Consider the following 13,033-nt stretch of genomic DNA (forward strand, 5'->3'; position numbering starts at 1 on the left):
AGGCTTCTGAAGATGTACCCGGTATCTGTTCACCAACTTCAATACTTTTGTGCTACTACTTGCGCAATGATTACGGCTAACGGAACATTTATGCCAAAATTTATTCACACTCTTTGGCAGAAGTGATTTTTCCGGCGCGAAAAAATATAAGCTCTACAAAACTTTCAGAATATGTATCGCAATTAAAACACTCTGGCAACAATCTGGTATATCAAAGTAAAAATCAACAAATCCTTCCTCGCACAGACAATCTGTACCACGTACAGATGCAGCCATTATCGTACAAGCAATCAATACAAATAATGTTCAAATTAAAAGAAAAAAAACTGAAAAGAAATGCTCAATTGTAAATTACAAGAAAACCCAGCACGCAAAACCACAAATCAGCCGCGAAATTCAAGAAACCGGGTTCTTTGTGGGCCTATAAATCTTGACACACAGAACACTTCAATCCAGTGAATGAAAAGAATAAAAAGTTAAAGCAATATTCCCGTTACATATGCCCAAACAAAACAGAGAGTGTCGGACTAGCGGGTGGAATGCCAACCAGCGTATCAAAACAAAGAAGAAACGTAAAATCTTTTTTACCTAAATTCCCCATTTCCTGAATCTTTTTCCCCATCGGCAACCAATCGACTAGCACCAATCAGAATACGCACACTCACAAATCACGACGATATAAATATATCCATTTGGATATAATACTTCGGGTACGTGTTTACGTGAGAAAATCCATATCCAAATGCTGTGCTTCTGACATATTAAAATTCTCGAAAGGATTGGTCAGTGACGAGACCATCGGGTCCATTTCCGTGGTATCCATCATGTTGGCTAGTTCCGTTACACTGAAGTTAACTCCCACAAACTCCTCCGGCAACGACATACTCATGTATTGAGGAAAGACTTGGGGGATGGGAGATTGGGCGGGCTCCTGCTTAATCTGCACATACTGGTTTTGGGACGGAAAATGGTGTGCTGCTGCATTAGGGGTCGCTTGCGGCTGCTGATGAGTGGGTGTACCGGGGTACGAGTCAGGCTGAGGGGAACCTTTGCCGGTAATGAGAGCACTCAGGTGGGGCGCCAAACTGGCCATACCAGTCATATCCACGCTGTTCAGTGGTAACTGAATACCATGCGCCTCAATCAGTCTTTCCAGTTCCTTCAAAATAAACCTCATTGCAATATTCAAGCCTTTTTAATAAATGCTACAATTACGTCAACCCACATTAATTTCACTGACACACACTATAATACACAAAGTAACTTAACGAATTCGAACTTAGCAAATCGGTTACAGTATCCACTCTTGTTAAAAGGTTATTAAACTGCCTATTGCGAAAGGATAACATAATCATGGGAAAACACCTTGGTCGAGAATTTGAAGGCTAATCCAAATATCAAACAACAACCTATTATCTATAACTGAATGTAACCCTATACGAACTAAACGGCTGACAAATGGAAAAACTGTTTAACAAGGCAACAGTGACAAACTTTTGACGTCAGAAGAGAGAAATTCAAAACCTGGCACAAGACAAACGATAACCAGAAAGAAGGCATGCATGCTTGCCAAACGATAAAACAGTCATCTCTCCACGATTTATTCGTAAATTAATGTGCTCCTGCGGAAAATCGCTCAACAGGAAACTCCCCTTTCAATGGTGCGCACGCCTCATCGTGAAACTTTGAACTCATTAAATCAGTCAAGAAGCTCTGAAACAATGCCTCATCAGGAAATCCTCACATCTCTGTTTAATGCAGCAGCTTACATGATTTGATTTGATATCCTTAAGTGTATCGGCTGAGCTTGCTACAATGTGCGATGCTTATTTCGAATTTCCAAGAGGCTGAAAACAAGAAACTGCTCCACAGGTAGACTTCCATGAAATCGACGGTGACTTTTTGCACATAAATTCCCCCAAGCTACTACCCTAGTATATTGAGTGAACACCATAAGATGTTCCATCATAAGCTACATCTGAAGGGTGTATCTTACTCGCCCAAATCTCTTTACTATTACAGATGTTGCTCAAAATCTGTCACTTCACACTAAACAGTTTACACGACCTGGCAAGCCAATCCCATAAAAAAATAATCAAGGAATCGCCTAATTAACAATTAATTTAGTTTTTAAAAGCCGAAAAGATGGCGAAAAGAGTCTCAATACTGCACACACGAATATACCTAACAACGTTCTAGTTAGGCTGGCTTACTTGAACTTTCATAGCTAACTTCCGGTTCTGCAGTTCATATGCTTTTTGGCGTTCCTCTACAACTTTTAAGCGATCTCGATCTTTTTTTAGTTCCTTCAGGTAATCCACGGTGGCCTTCAGGGTGGAACCCTTGCTCCTAGGGAAATCACTGTCAAAAAGAGAGCCATCGCCTGGCTCGCAAGTTTGGACACCGAATCATGCACGCAGACAAATATCACCACACGATCACTGCACGCATTAATGCACTTACGGGTCACTAGAATGTGGCAACATGGTCCTGAGCTCCTTGATCAAATTGTTAATGTTATCCCTTCGTTTCCGCTCAACTACACAAAATTAGGAATTAATTTTTATTGATATTTGTTCTTCATTTAACCGGTAAGTTCCATCCAACAGCATACTAAAATCGATTCCAAACATCTAACATGCACTGTAGTAATGTAAAGAAGAAACTACTAAATGTAAATCATTACTTACTGATATTGTGGTTGTCTTTCTTCTGGCGGTCTTTGTTAATAGTTTTCATATCATCTTCCGTTAACGGTTCACTTTTGACTGAAGCCGTCAGCAGATTAGCCGGGCACGACGAGGAGACGGTAGGCATTAATTTACCAGTAACAGGATCCAACATGCGCAGATAATCCGTGTTTCCGGTCAACTGGATATCACACACACGGTGAAATAATCAGGTAACAAAAATTTATAAACGCTATTACATCATCCATGATTACGCTTACAAAAATAATACCTTTGTATATCAAATTAGCAAATCAAAGCCCAACGGTCTCATGTTCACATTAGCAGAAACTAAATTACAGATTCAAATGCCGGTTCGGAATGTCAAGTTATCAATAATAATTATGCGCATAAAAATAGCAATAAGCGAAAGTTAGGAAGTATCTTTTCATACAATGCAAACAACATAGATTGCCTACGAATCTGTAAATGATTATCATTTACTACTTCATTCGAAAAAAACTTTTCAAAAACAAGATAAACTTGATGATTGTTAAAGAGAGCAAGCATAAAACCTACATTTTTACACCGGCTGCATAAATACTGCGGTAGATGGAGGTCGTACAGCAGAAACTAAAACCTTCATTAGAACTCTTAAGTAGTGCCTGGTTTACTGATGTTTTTATTCGTAGGATATTCCGGAATCTGGGTTTTTAATTTCTTACATTTGCCGGTAACGGTGATGTTGACTTCATAGCCTTAGCCAGTTGCTCTTTAGGTGTCAGGGAGCGAGTGCTGTTGCGTGACGGTTTGCCACCGGACTTTGCTTCGAGCTCCATGATATCCTCAATAAGTTCGTCCATCTGCAACAGTTTATCAGTTTAATCATGAGGGAGCGATAAAGCTCCGCTCGTGCACCGTCCAACATTTTTCAGATAACGCTGTTCCAGTATACTCAATATCAGTGGATTATTCAAAACGAACATGCAAAGCGACACGCCTACGAAGGTTCCCTTTTCCCGCATTGTTTTCTGCAGAATTAATTGCTACCTGCTGTGAATCTGCAACATTCCCGAAATTCGCCCACAAACACCTATCGTCCGAATTGCGAACCCCCAGCGGCAATATTCGTTTTTTCATTCTTTATGTGTTCGTGTATAAAAAACATCCGGCTACATCCGGTTACACCAATATTAATCAATCATCACTTACGGTTTTGGTATTAGCACCCTTGGCCACCCGCCGGCGGGCAGTGAATCTCCTCGGTCTCTTTCTCAGGACCATTTTTAACAAGCAAGATGATTACGCAATATAAATCCCAATAAATCCCAACCAAAATCAATTTGCTACAATCCTAACAGATGAAGAACTGAAACATGCACAAATGCTGGTGCACAAATGTCTCCGTGCTGCTCCGACAAGTTCAACAAGAGAGAAGCATAACCAACATAATAAACCAAGGCAAGCGTTTCGATACAGTACTTAAGCAGCGCATTAAAATCAAAAGATGGTTGAATATAAAATTATGCACCAACCAAATGACCGAGCACTTTAACAGACACCTTCAACTTCTAGATCGACCCCGTTCTCTTTCACTCTCTATCTATAATTGCCGACCATAAATTGTCGATTAAACAACGACGGAAATATGCAACGTGAAAATCATGACAGGCCACGGAATATAATAGCCGGCTGCCAAGAATTCCCGTACTTCACACTACCGGGGTCTGCAAATGACGGTTCCACGGCAGTGGTGCGTATATACCGCTGAACACACCAGAAACCACTTTCACTCACGACCAGCTGTCTAATAATCGGCCAAACAAAAGTTTCAATACAATAGACCGCGCAACGATTACAATATAAAAACGCTATCAGTACGCCACATTCGTACAGCTCCACAGCCTAAAGCAAATACAATTTCTCCACAGCATGTTGCAAGATCAATGTTTTTCTAACCAAGCAGTTTCTCTGGCGTCTTCTCCCATTTGCAAAAAATTCTGCTACTCTTCAAGAAAACACAGTGAATATTTACGCGGATGAATGTACGCCCTACGACTAGAGAAATGGTTTTATGCTGAAACATAAATCAAAGCGCCGTTGAAAACAGCAGAGTTGGCTGTTTTTATGTTTGGCCGCAAATGTTCCACACACAGTCAAATTCACGGCGCCCAACGTTGCCACACCGGTATTCTTTAGTGGAGATAATTGAATACGTAATGAGAGCTATTACCAGTCGTGGAAAATTCATACACGAAAGGTGTATAAAAGGCCTTTTGCTTTACGTCTAACCAGCGTTGCAAAGTTCCTAAAAAACACCGGCTTTATCTGCGAACCGGAACTAACCTAACTGCTCAATATGCTGCACTTCACCGTGCGTGCGCCGGAACAAAGAGTTACTGCACTAAAGGGAATCGGAATTGTTCTATCCAAAAACAAATACCAGTTTTTTAATTGCGGTAGCAGCTTGCTCCTACAGAAACACAGTTGTTTTATGGTTACTATATTAACGCTCTCACTGAATATACATGCATAGTTCAAAACTTCAATGCTTCCATGCACACATCCAGAATCCACCATTACCAATTATTATTAAACTGGTAACTAACTGTCCACAGCGCTACAAAAGATGATGCCCAGAAAGAAACAAGCAGAAGCTCTTTTATACCGTGGCGGAAGCATCTTCTGAAAGTATACAGCCGCGGATAAAAAATTTTCAATGCAGCCTCAAGTAACTTCGAGGTAACCAAAAACATTTTCAGTCTAAGTTCTGCAAGGCTACGCCACTTAAACATTGATTTTAAGTTTTTAACAATGCCTACGCAAATTTAACCAAATCTCTGCAAGGGTGCTGGTGAACTTGATAAATTATTACCACGTTTGAACTGTGGCTCCGCAGATACCGAAGGAGGCAAAACACCAGGTTCTAAGTCAAAACACGTCATCGAATGTAGCCATTGGTACGGTTCGTGTCAGTAGACAGTCAAGAAATAATGTTATCATTTCCAACCGATAATTTATATCGGACAGGTTGACAATACGAGCAACACATGCCGTGCACACAATACCATTTCACCGGTATCTACACAGTTTAAAATAGGACATCTTCGCAAAACTTTTGCAAATATTTAGCGGTCAAGAACACACACTAAATTGTCACTGCATCTTAAAACGAACTGCACCTTGAAACCACTCTCAGTTCTGAGTTCCCGTTTATAATCAAAACCAGATGAGAATTTGTCACCAGCAAAACTGCACGCGCCGCCCAGCCAATAATGCATCCTCCAAGCTAACGAGTGTTCAGATTGCCATTATTGTTCCAGAATGCAAGCTTTGGCTAATTTAAAATTAGTAATACCACTCAAGGCCATCGGTTATCTGCTATCCTAACCGGAAAACAAAAGGTGTCTTGCTTACCTCAGAAACATCTGTAATAGCCGGCGAATGCGGCGTCCCCACAGACCGTGGCGTCATGGGACTGTCAGGCGTAAGAGGACTGGCGGTATTATTCAACGAATGCTGCCGTAGAGTACCCATGGACAACTGATTGGGCAGTGAATTTCCTAGTGTCAGAGGACTAGCCCGTCCCATAGAATTAGATACATAGGTTTTCAGTTGCTTGGGCTTATCATCGCCGAAGAACCGGTTAGGGTGCTCCAGCCGACTTTGTAGACTCATGCTGTAATGCTGTTGGAATTCCGACGAAGAGGGCACGGTTGAGGACATTGACAAGGAGGGGCTGTTGTTGGGATTCCGCAGGAGGGGCGAACCCCGGTGTTGAGCAGGAGAATAAGGGTGACCACCGACCATACCATCGGAGCTGGATAAACTGCCGGTGGACGAAGAGTATGGCACACCATTTCCCTTCCGGTCATCGTCACGTTGAGCTAAAAATGTTAACAAACAACCAGGTTAAACTAAAGTAAGTACAAAATCGCAGTTATAACAGTTTTTAGTATCTCGGATACCGAGATACGATACAACATTCACTATTCCGCTACACACCTATCAATTGCGAATTAAAAGTGGGGTACGCAAAGTGAGGTACTCACTGAAGTACCGAGAGTCTCACGCGGTGAAAGGTGAAGCCTGTCCGGATAGTAAAAAACAAAGACTACCGCTTTTTTCAAAAAGTATAAAATTTTATTCCAAAAGTTGACCAAAAGAGTCAGTCTATTCACAATTTCACAGCTCAGCTCTACTGCAGTAAACTGTCCTCAGGGATTTAGTACTAATACTGCGCTCGCAGCTGGTGTGCACCATTAGCTGCATTCTTTCAGCTTAAATAACATCTTCGTTTAATTTATCGTTAAAACCGTTAACATAGAAGTATTATTTTTTGAATACAGCAAAAAAGTAGAAGATACTGGCATAAGAAACCATTTATTCGAATGGCTGTTTACAATCAAAGAATTATTCCAGGCTTTATAAATAATGCCACCCGGTGTGACAGCAGGATATGCTTATCCTGTAATCAAAGGAAATCAATGGATACGCGAGAGACATATTTTTGAAATAGAAGGCACACGTTGTGCGTCACTGCCACTTGAGTCGTTCCTAGCGACCGGTATACCGTACAGATGATCATTAGCACATCCTGCACTCAGATTTCAGGGAATTGAGAGAAGGGTTTCCATTCTCATGCAAGGAGATTACGTGAGAGAATCACCAAGGCCGACCAGCGCGTTCTCAGAACGGTTTCACACACTCACACTGGAATCTATCTCCAGGTCCCTGTTTTATTAATCCTATCATTCTCTCTTGCGGCTAGAGATTTGCACACAAGGATTCACATATTACCCAACGCATACAGGAAAAAAGCCCCGCTATGCAGTACTTATTTAAATCTAGCCCCGTGTATCTTAAGACGTGCGTTGTTGAAATCGCTCAGTTCAGTTCCATAATTCCATTTTACAGAGCCAATAGCGCCATTGTACACGCAACTCCCATTTCCCATACGGGATCCGTATTAACCAGCTTATATAATATACAGTTAAATTTAAAATACAAATGAAGCAGAGCGTGGTCGACGCTAAATGACAAACATAATGGCTATATTCTGCAAATTAATAACCCATAATTTTTGAAAGAAATCTCCCTAATCCAGTAATAAACATGCTTGCTACTGTAGGTCAGTTTATGAAAATAAGTACAAAATGCAATATTACTGCATCATGCAGTCAGAGATAACAAGAATTTCAAGAAAAGACTATTTATCTTCCAATAGTTTAATTCAGCGGCGTTTTTCTATGGTGCTGGCAATTATGTTATCATAGTCCTCAAGGGCAACCAAACTTCAATTTTTAACCGTCCACAACCTGAAAAGCAGTCTTCAAAAGGTAATAAAGAGCTACAATCGATAACCCAATTTTACAAAATGCAATCTACTAAATGGTCACTCCCGAAAAATTCAGGAACTAGAGCACAAATTACACACGTTGGCCTTATTTTACAACAGAATGGACAACGATTTGTTGGTAGAACAAAGCCTTTTCCGTCGCTCCTTTACCACTCGAACATTACGTAACTAACATCAAGACATGCCTTGACGTTGTCACTGTAAAATGCAACAAGCACCAATATGGAGGAATTCAAAGATGTTTGTTTGTACGCTTACTGAAAAAAAACCTTCGATACCTTGTCGCAGAACGAAACAAGACTATAAAAAATGTGTTAAAAATTACCAAAAACATTTGAAAACAAGTATTACATCTGCGGCAGTAGACTGGGTGAAACGTTCCACGCTTTTTAAACGCAACTGTGATTTTATGAAAACTTCAAACGATCCAAACATAAAATGATGAAGCCTAAAGGAAAGCGAACTCACACCAGCATCATGCAGTGAAAAATCTCCAGAGTCCCAGATTCAAAACCAATCACCATAAGAATAGTGTTACGATCTTACCTTGCTCTCTCTGGAGCTGAAGTTTGAGGTTAGTCCGTGAAGACATGGTACGGTAACATGAGCAAAATCCACGGAAATGTAAGCAAATAATGGTTGATCAGATGTGACCTGAAAAGACACAACAGTCACCAGTCAGATCTTCATGCTGCCATACTTTGGTTCAAAGACCCCACAACAACCTACATACGGCGATAGTTTGGAATCTATCCGTAAATAAATCCAAAAAGGAACACAGTCAACACACCACAGCAGCAATAAAAACCGTACTAAAAGCGCCTGTTAATTCATTACATGTTTTGTGGAAATGGACTATCGTACCCGAACAAATCAGAATTAACGATCAGCTGTGAGGCTGTGAGCCAAGTTGTGAACAAGGAATGTTTGGCTGCGGTGATGCCTTGCCTGTACTACTTCTGTACATCACTACATCTTCAGTTCAAAACACTGCCATACGAGTAATGGAATCAGATTATAATAATTACTATTATTATAATTATAAGTGCTCCTACAATGCTCTGAATATTTTTATTTTCGTAAATCAAATCATTGCCCAAATTATTAATTTTGATTGCAAATAGTAATTATCAAGGTGCCTTAAGTTCTGTCATATTGTAAATCGTAAATTGTAATGTAATGATCTATCGTTTGGATTTCTCTCTCAAATTATTAGTTTTGATTGCAATAGTAATTATCAAGGTGCCTTAAGTTCTGTCATATTGTAAATCCGTAAATTGTACTGTAATGATCTATCGTTTGGGTTTCTCTCTCAGGGGTTTATGGACCCGAAAGCGACTGTATAAAGGCCGAATTACGCAGTAGAATTGTAAATAGTATTATAGTTTGATTACAATTTTTCAAGGTTATTTACTATTCAATACAATATTGCAAAAAATATTTCATACATGGCAGCCCTGGCTGGCCAAAGGTGTCGCACTCATTGCACAAACATGCGCAGAATTCAGACTTCTCAAAATGATGCCGGTGCTGACGCAACAATCTTGGAGATTGCAGTACTGTGCGTCGTTGAGGACAGTACCAAAGTTTAACACGTTAAACCTTTAATTAACACTTACAATTAAGTCTATCAACTTGCTTAATAGTGTAAATTAATTATTGTAATTATCGTAAAATACAAAAAATTTTATAAAGGAAGATATGTAAAAGTAAGGCCTTTAAGGTCATTGCACATATTGTGTTTTTACTGAAAAAGGAAAAAGTATGCACCAGCCGGATTTCTTTATCACTAACTTTAACCAGGAGTGCTATAGACTTATACAATACAAGCTATGGCGATCCAGAAAATACTAGCACTTAAATACTTCCGGTACTTCAACTATCTATTAATTTTGAAATGGTTCTAACTAGTAAGGTTTACAATGTTCGTGTACAACTTGCTACGTACTGCACTGTAGAAATATTTATTATAAAGCATGCGCAATGCGTACCGTAATCAGCAATGCACGATTACTGTTAACTGTATCAGGGCCGCGCTCTAAAATGTAATACTTACAAATTACAATTCACAAAAGGACTGAATGAACATTCCAGAAGGAATGTTCATCCGGGCCTTTTGCACTTCCAGAGGGCGGTCAAATTTGTACACAGTAAAAAGTGCACATACTGCCTACTGTTCAAAATGTTCAATAAGCGAAGTATGTAGTTACGGAAAAATCGCCTTAAATCGGTACGCGTATTTAGCGTACTCGTGTTGAACAAATAATTTGTTCAACACGAGTACGCTAAATACACGTACAAATACAAATTTTGTATTGAAAAGTAGGTGCACGTTTTCCGCACTCGCAATGTCGAACCATGTATCTAACAAGTACAGTAATCGTAAAATATTTTTAGATATATATGTACTACGTATGTCAGCTTATCACAGCTGTGACGCTGTCGAATCGTGGAACTGTTTTGGTTTTTTACTCGCAAAATCGAACATGCAGTCATGCACTGCTTAACCTCGCATGCTTCCGGCAAAGTTGTTTGCGATCGATATGAGCGCCATCTGCACGCTGCAAACCGTATTTTATTCAAAAAAATCAAACAAATTATTTATCATTATTTTATGGGTTTAGCAAGTACTACTCGTACTTTAAGTTTTGGAAATGAGTACTTACAGGTATAGGAAAAATGATTTTCTGTAACCTACTGTAATTATAATAAACTACAAACACTTTTAGCCGCCCATATGGATGGCTAATACCACTAGTTCTATCGTTTGCAGAATATTAGACAATATATGTAATTAAATAGATATTTAATCTAATTATATTAGACAATATAATATCTATTTAATTATATAATTTATATTAGACAGTATAATTAAATAGATATTAGCGGCAATAGTATTGTATCCAACAGTTAACTCTACAAAAAACTTATCACATAAACTGCGGAAGGATGCCCGTACTGCTACCGGATAGATGTCCGTACTGCTACCGCAATTTATCGTTAAATCAGTCCTGTAATTTGCCGTTTGAAACCGTTTAAAATCCACTACAGTATAATCTATCATCTATGTACGGTATAGGCTCAACAGTACAAAAATACACATTCAGCACATCGCAAAGACGTGCCTGCGATTTTTAAGTAAAATGTCTTCTTAGCTAAATCTGTTCTTAACTAAAATTTCTTTAAGTAATCTGTCCTTAAAAAACTCTTTCTGACTCAGAAATTTATGCGCAAATCCGCAAAATATGAGGTTACAGAAATACAGTAATATCACTAATATGAATCAAAAACGTTAATAATGATATGAATGAAATTGAAATTCGGTGAATGCATGTAAGTTCAAAGCGTAAACCGATGAACGCATTCATGCATATTGCACCGCTATTACGTTATCGGTTATCCTTACATGTTCGGACAGAAGTGCGTCACTGTGAAACAGGACAGCGGCCAAACAGGGACAATCCATTTGGCACTGCACATTGTGCCCGTTGCCAGCTTGCTGTAACGGTACAACCTAATTTACGCGGCTACTGCTAGTCTTTATCTACATCCTGATATGCGGAAAAATTTGTTTTTGCTTCCAACTTGGGAAAACCTCAAAGATTGTTCAAATTGTAATATCCATGTCTCTGATGCAAAGCAAATACCTATACATTTTCTAAGCATTTCAGCAATTAACAAAGTGCAACATGTGCTATACTCGTACCGTATAATAACCTGTGAATACAAATTATCTTTTCCGTGTTTTTCCAAATTAACTTTAAATTATACTACAAAACAAACCATTAATACTGTACGCGTGATGTATTAGTCAGTAATCTTCAATTCTATTCTAACATACGAAGACACGATTGCATAATTTCCGAAAAAATTTTATATTACAAAATACAAAGGCTCTCCTCCAATCGACCGCAAATCTCATGTTCGCTCTTTACTGCGATGGTGTTGCACCATTATTAAACTACCCGTAGCTGGCCAGTGGCCACTGATCGCAGGAACAGGAAGGCAATTATTTTAAGATGCTTTCCTCAAGCAGCGTTTTAAGATTAGGCATTCGTACATGTTAATTGTAAATAATTAAATTACTTCAAGTGCAGGCGAATGTTGCACTTCGTAAGCAGTATATCAAACATGCCGCTTACATTTTCTAATCACTTAATTTATATACTCGTACTGATTGCACGCGAGACATTAATACACCGCATCATGGTCGGCATGTTTACAGTACTTCTGCAGCCTTTACTTACCAGTTCGACTCAGCTTTTAAAGGGATCAATCACATTAAATATTAATTGGGCTGTACAATTCGCAAGTCCAGTTGAATAATAAAACGCCACACACGTAGAACTACCGCTTTTTATCAATCGTCATGACAGAAAGTTACACAATGCATAGCTACATCCTATGCAGATTCACGCCGGGATCGTACAAAATAATACGCAAATTCAGTCCATTATTGATAACGTAATCTCTGACAACTCCCACGCGCATTCATGGACAACCATTCGTAAAAATTGTGAACTGAAGATATTGTATTAATTTCCCAAACAAACTGTCGGTTCATTACACGAAATCTTAACAAGCGAATTACTGTAAGATATACGATTGCCGAGCAAGCGTGATTTCGAAGTCAGTGTGCGATATTTTTACGCTGTGGGTTGCATTGCAAGTACCCAATGTTGTCTTTTGACTCCTGTTGGAATTGGCAACCTTCTCACATTTTGTGTTCCGCTGATTCATTCCATTCCAGTGCCACTGATATCATTAGCACGCTGATTGGACACTCGAGCGGGTGGAATGCGGTTCCGAATAGTGATTGGTCCAGAAGAATGCACACCCCACCCGCTTCCGCTCACCCGTGCACTGTACGCACTGGTATTAAAGTGTAATTCCGAAAAAAATTGTACCGAAGGATTCAAGGAATTGTTGCTCACGATAACTAAGCCAATGCGGCAGGCCTACCAAAGCGTTACCGCTGGTGTGCTTCAGGAACATCGCGCCCGAT

The 13,033-nt window shown here is 39.5% G+C and overlaps 1 protein-coding gene across 4 annotated transcripts; it reads right to left on the bottom strand.

Annotated features, from left to right (window-relative positions):
• Positions 1-82: 82 nt before the first annotated feature.
• On the bottom strand, positions 83-12,697 carry LOC129599222 (transcription factor EB-like). 4 transcript variants are annotated; one of them, XM_055497394.1, is made up of 8 exons: positions 12,276-12,697; positions 8,575-8,682; positions 6,087-6,556; positions 3,395-3,532; positions 2,691-2,871; positions 2,464-2,539; positions 2,214-2,361; positions 83-1,159 (listed from the first exon to the last, which is right to left on the bottom strand). In XM_055497394.1, the coding sequence occupies exons 2-8, from the start codon at positions 8,618-8,620 to the stop codon at positions 719-721; spliced, it is 1,500 nt and encodes a 499-aa protein (XP_055353369.1). In that variant the 5' UTR covers positions 8,621-8,682; positions 12,276-12,697; the 3' UTR covers positions 83-718. The 4 variants fall into 4 exon arrangements, with proteins under 4 accessions (XP_055353369.1, XP_055353370.1, XP_055353367.1 ...); XM_055497395.1 differs by lacking the exon at positions 12,276-12,697 and adding an exon at positions 8,758-8,913 and having other exon boundaries at positions 2,214-2,349; XM_055497392.1 differs by lacking the exon at positions 12,276-12,697 and adding an exon at positions 8,758-8,913.
• Positions 12,698-13,033: the final 336 nt, after the last annotated feature.

Source organism: Paramacrobiotus metropolitanus, unplaced genomic scaffold (assembly GCF_019649055.1).
Source record: "Paramacrobiotus metropolitanus isolate TYO unplaced genomic scaffold, Prichtersi_v1.0 Parri_scaffold0000140, whole genome shotgun sequence".
NCBI lineage: Eukaryota > Metazoa > Tardigrada > Eutardigrada > Parachela > Macrobiotidae > Paramacrobiotus > Paramacrobiotus metropolitanus.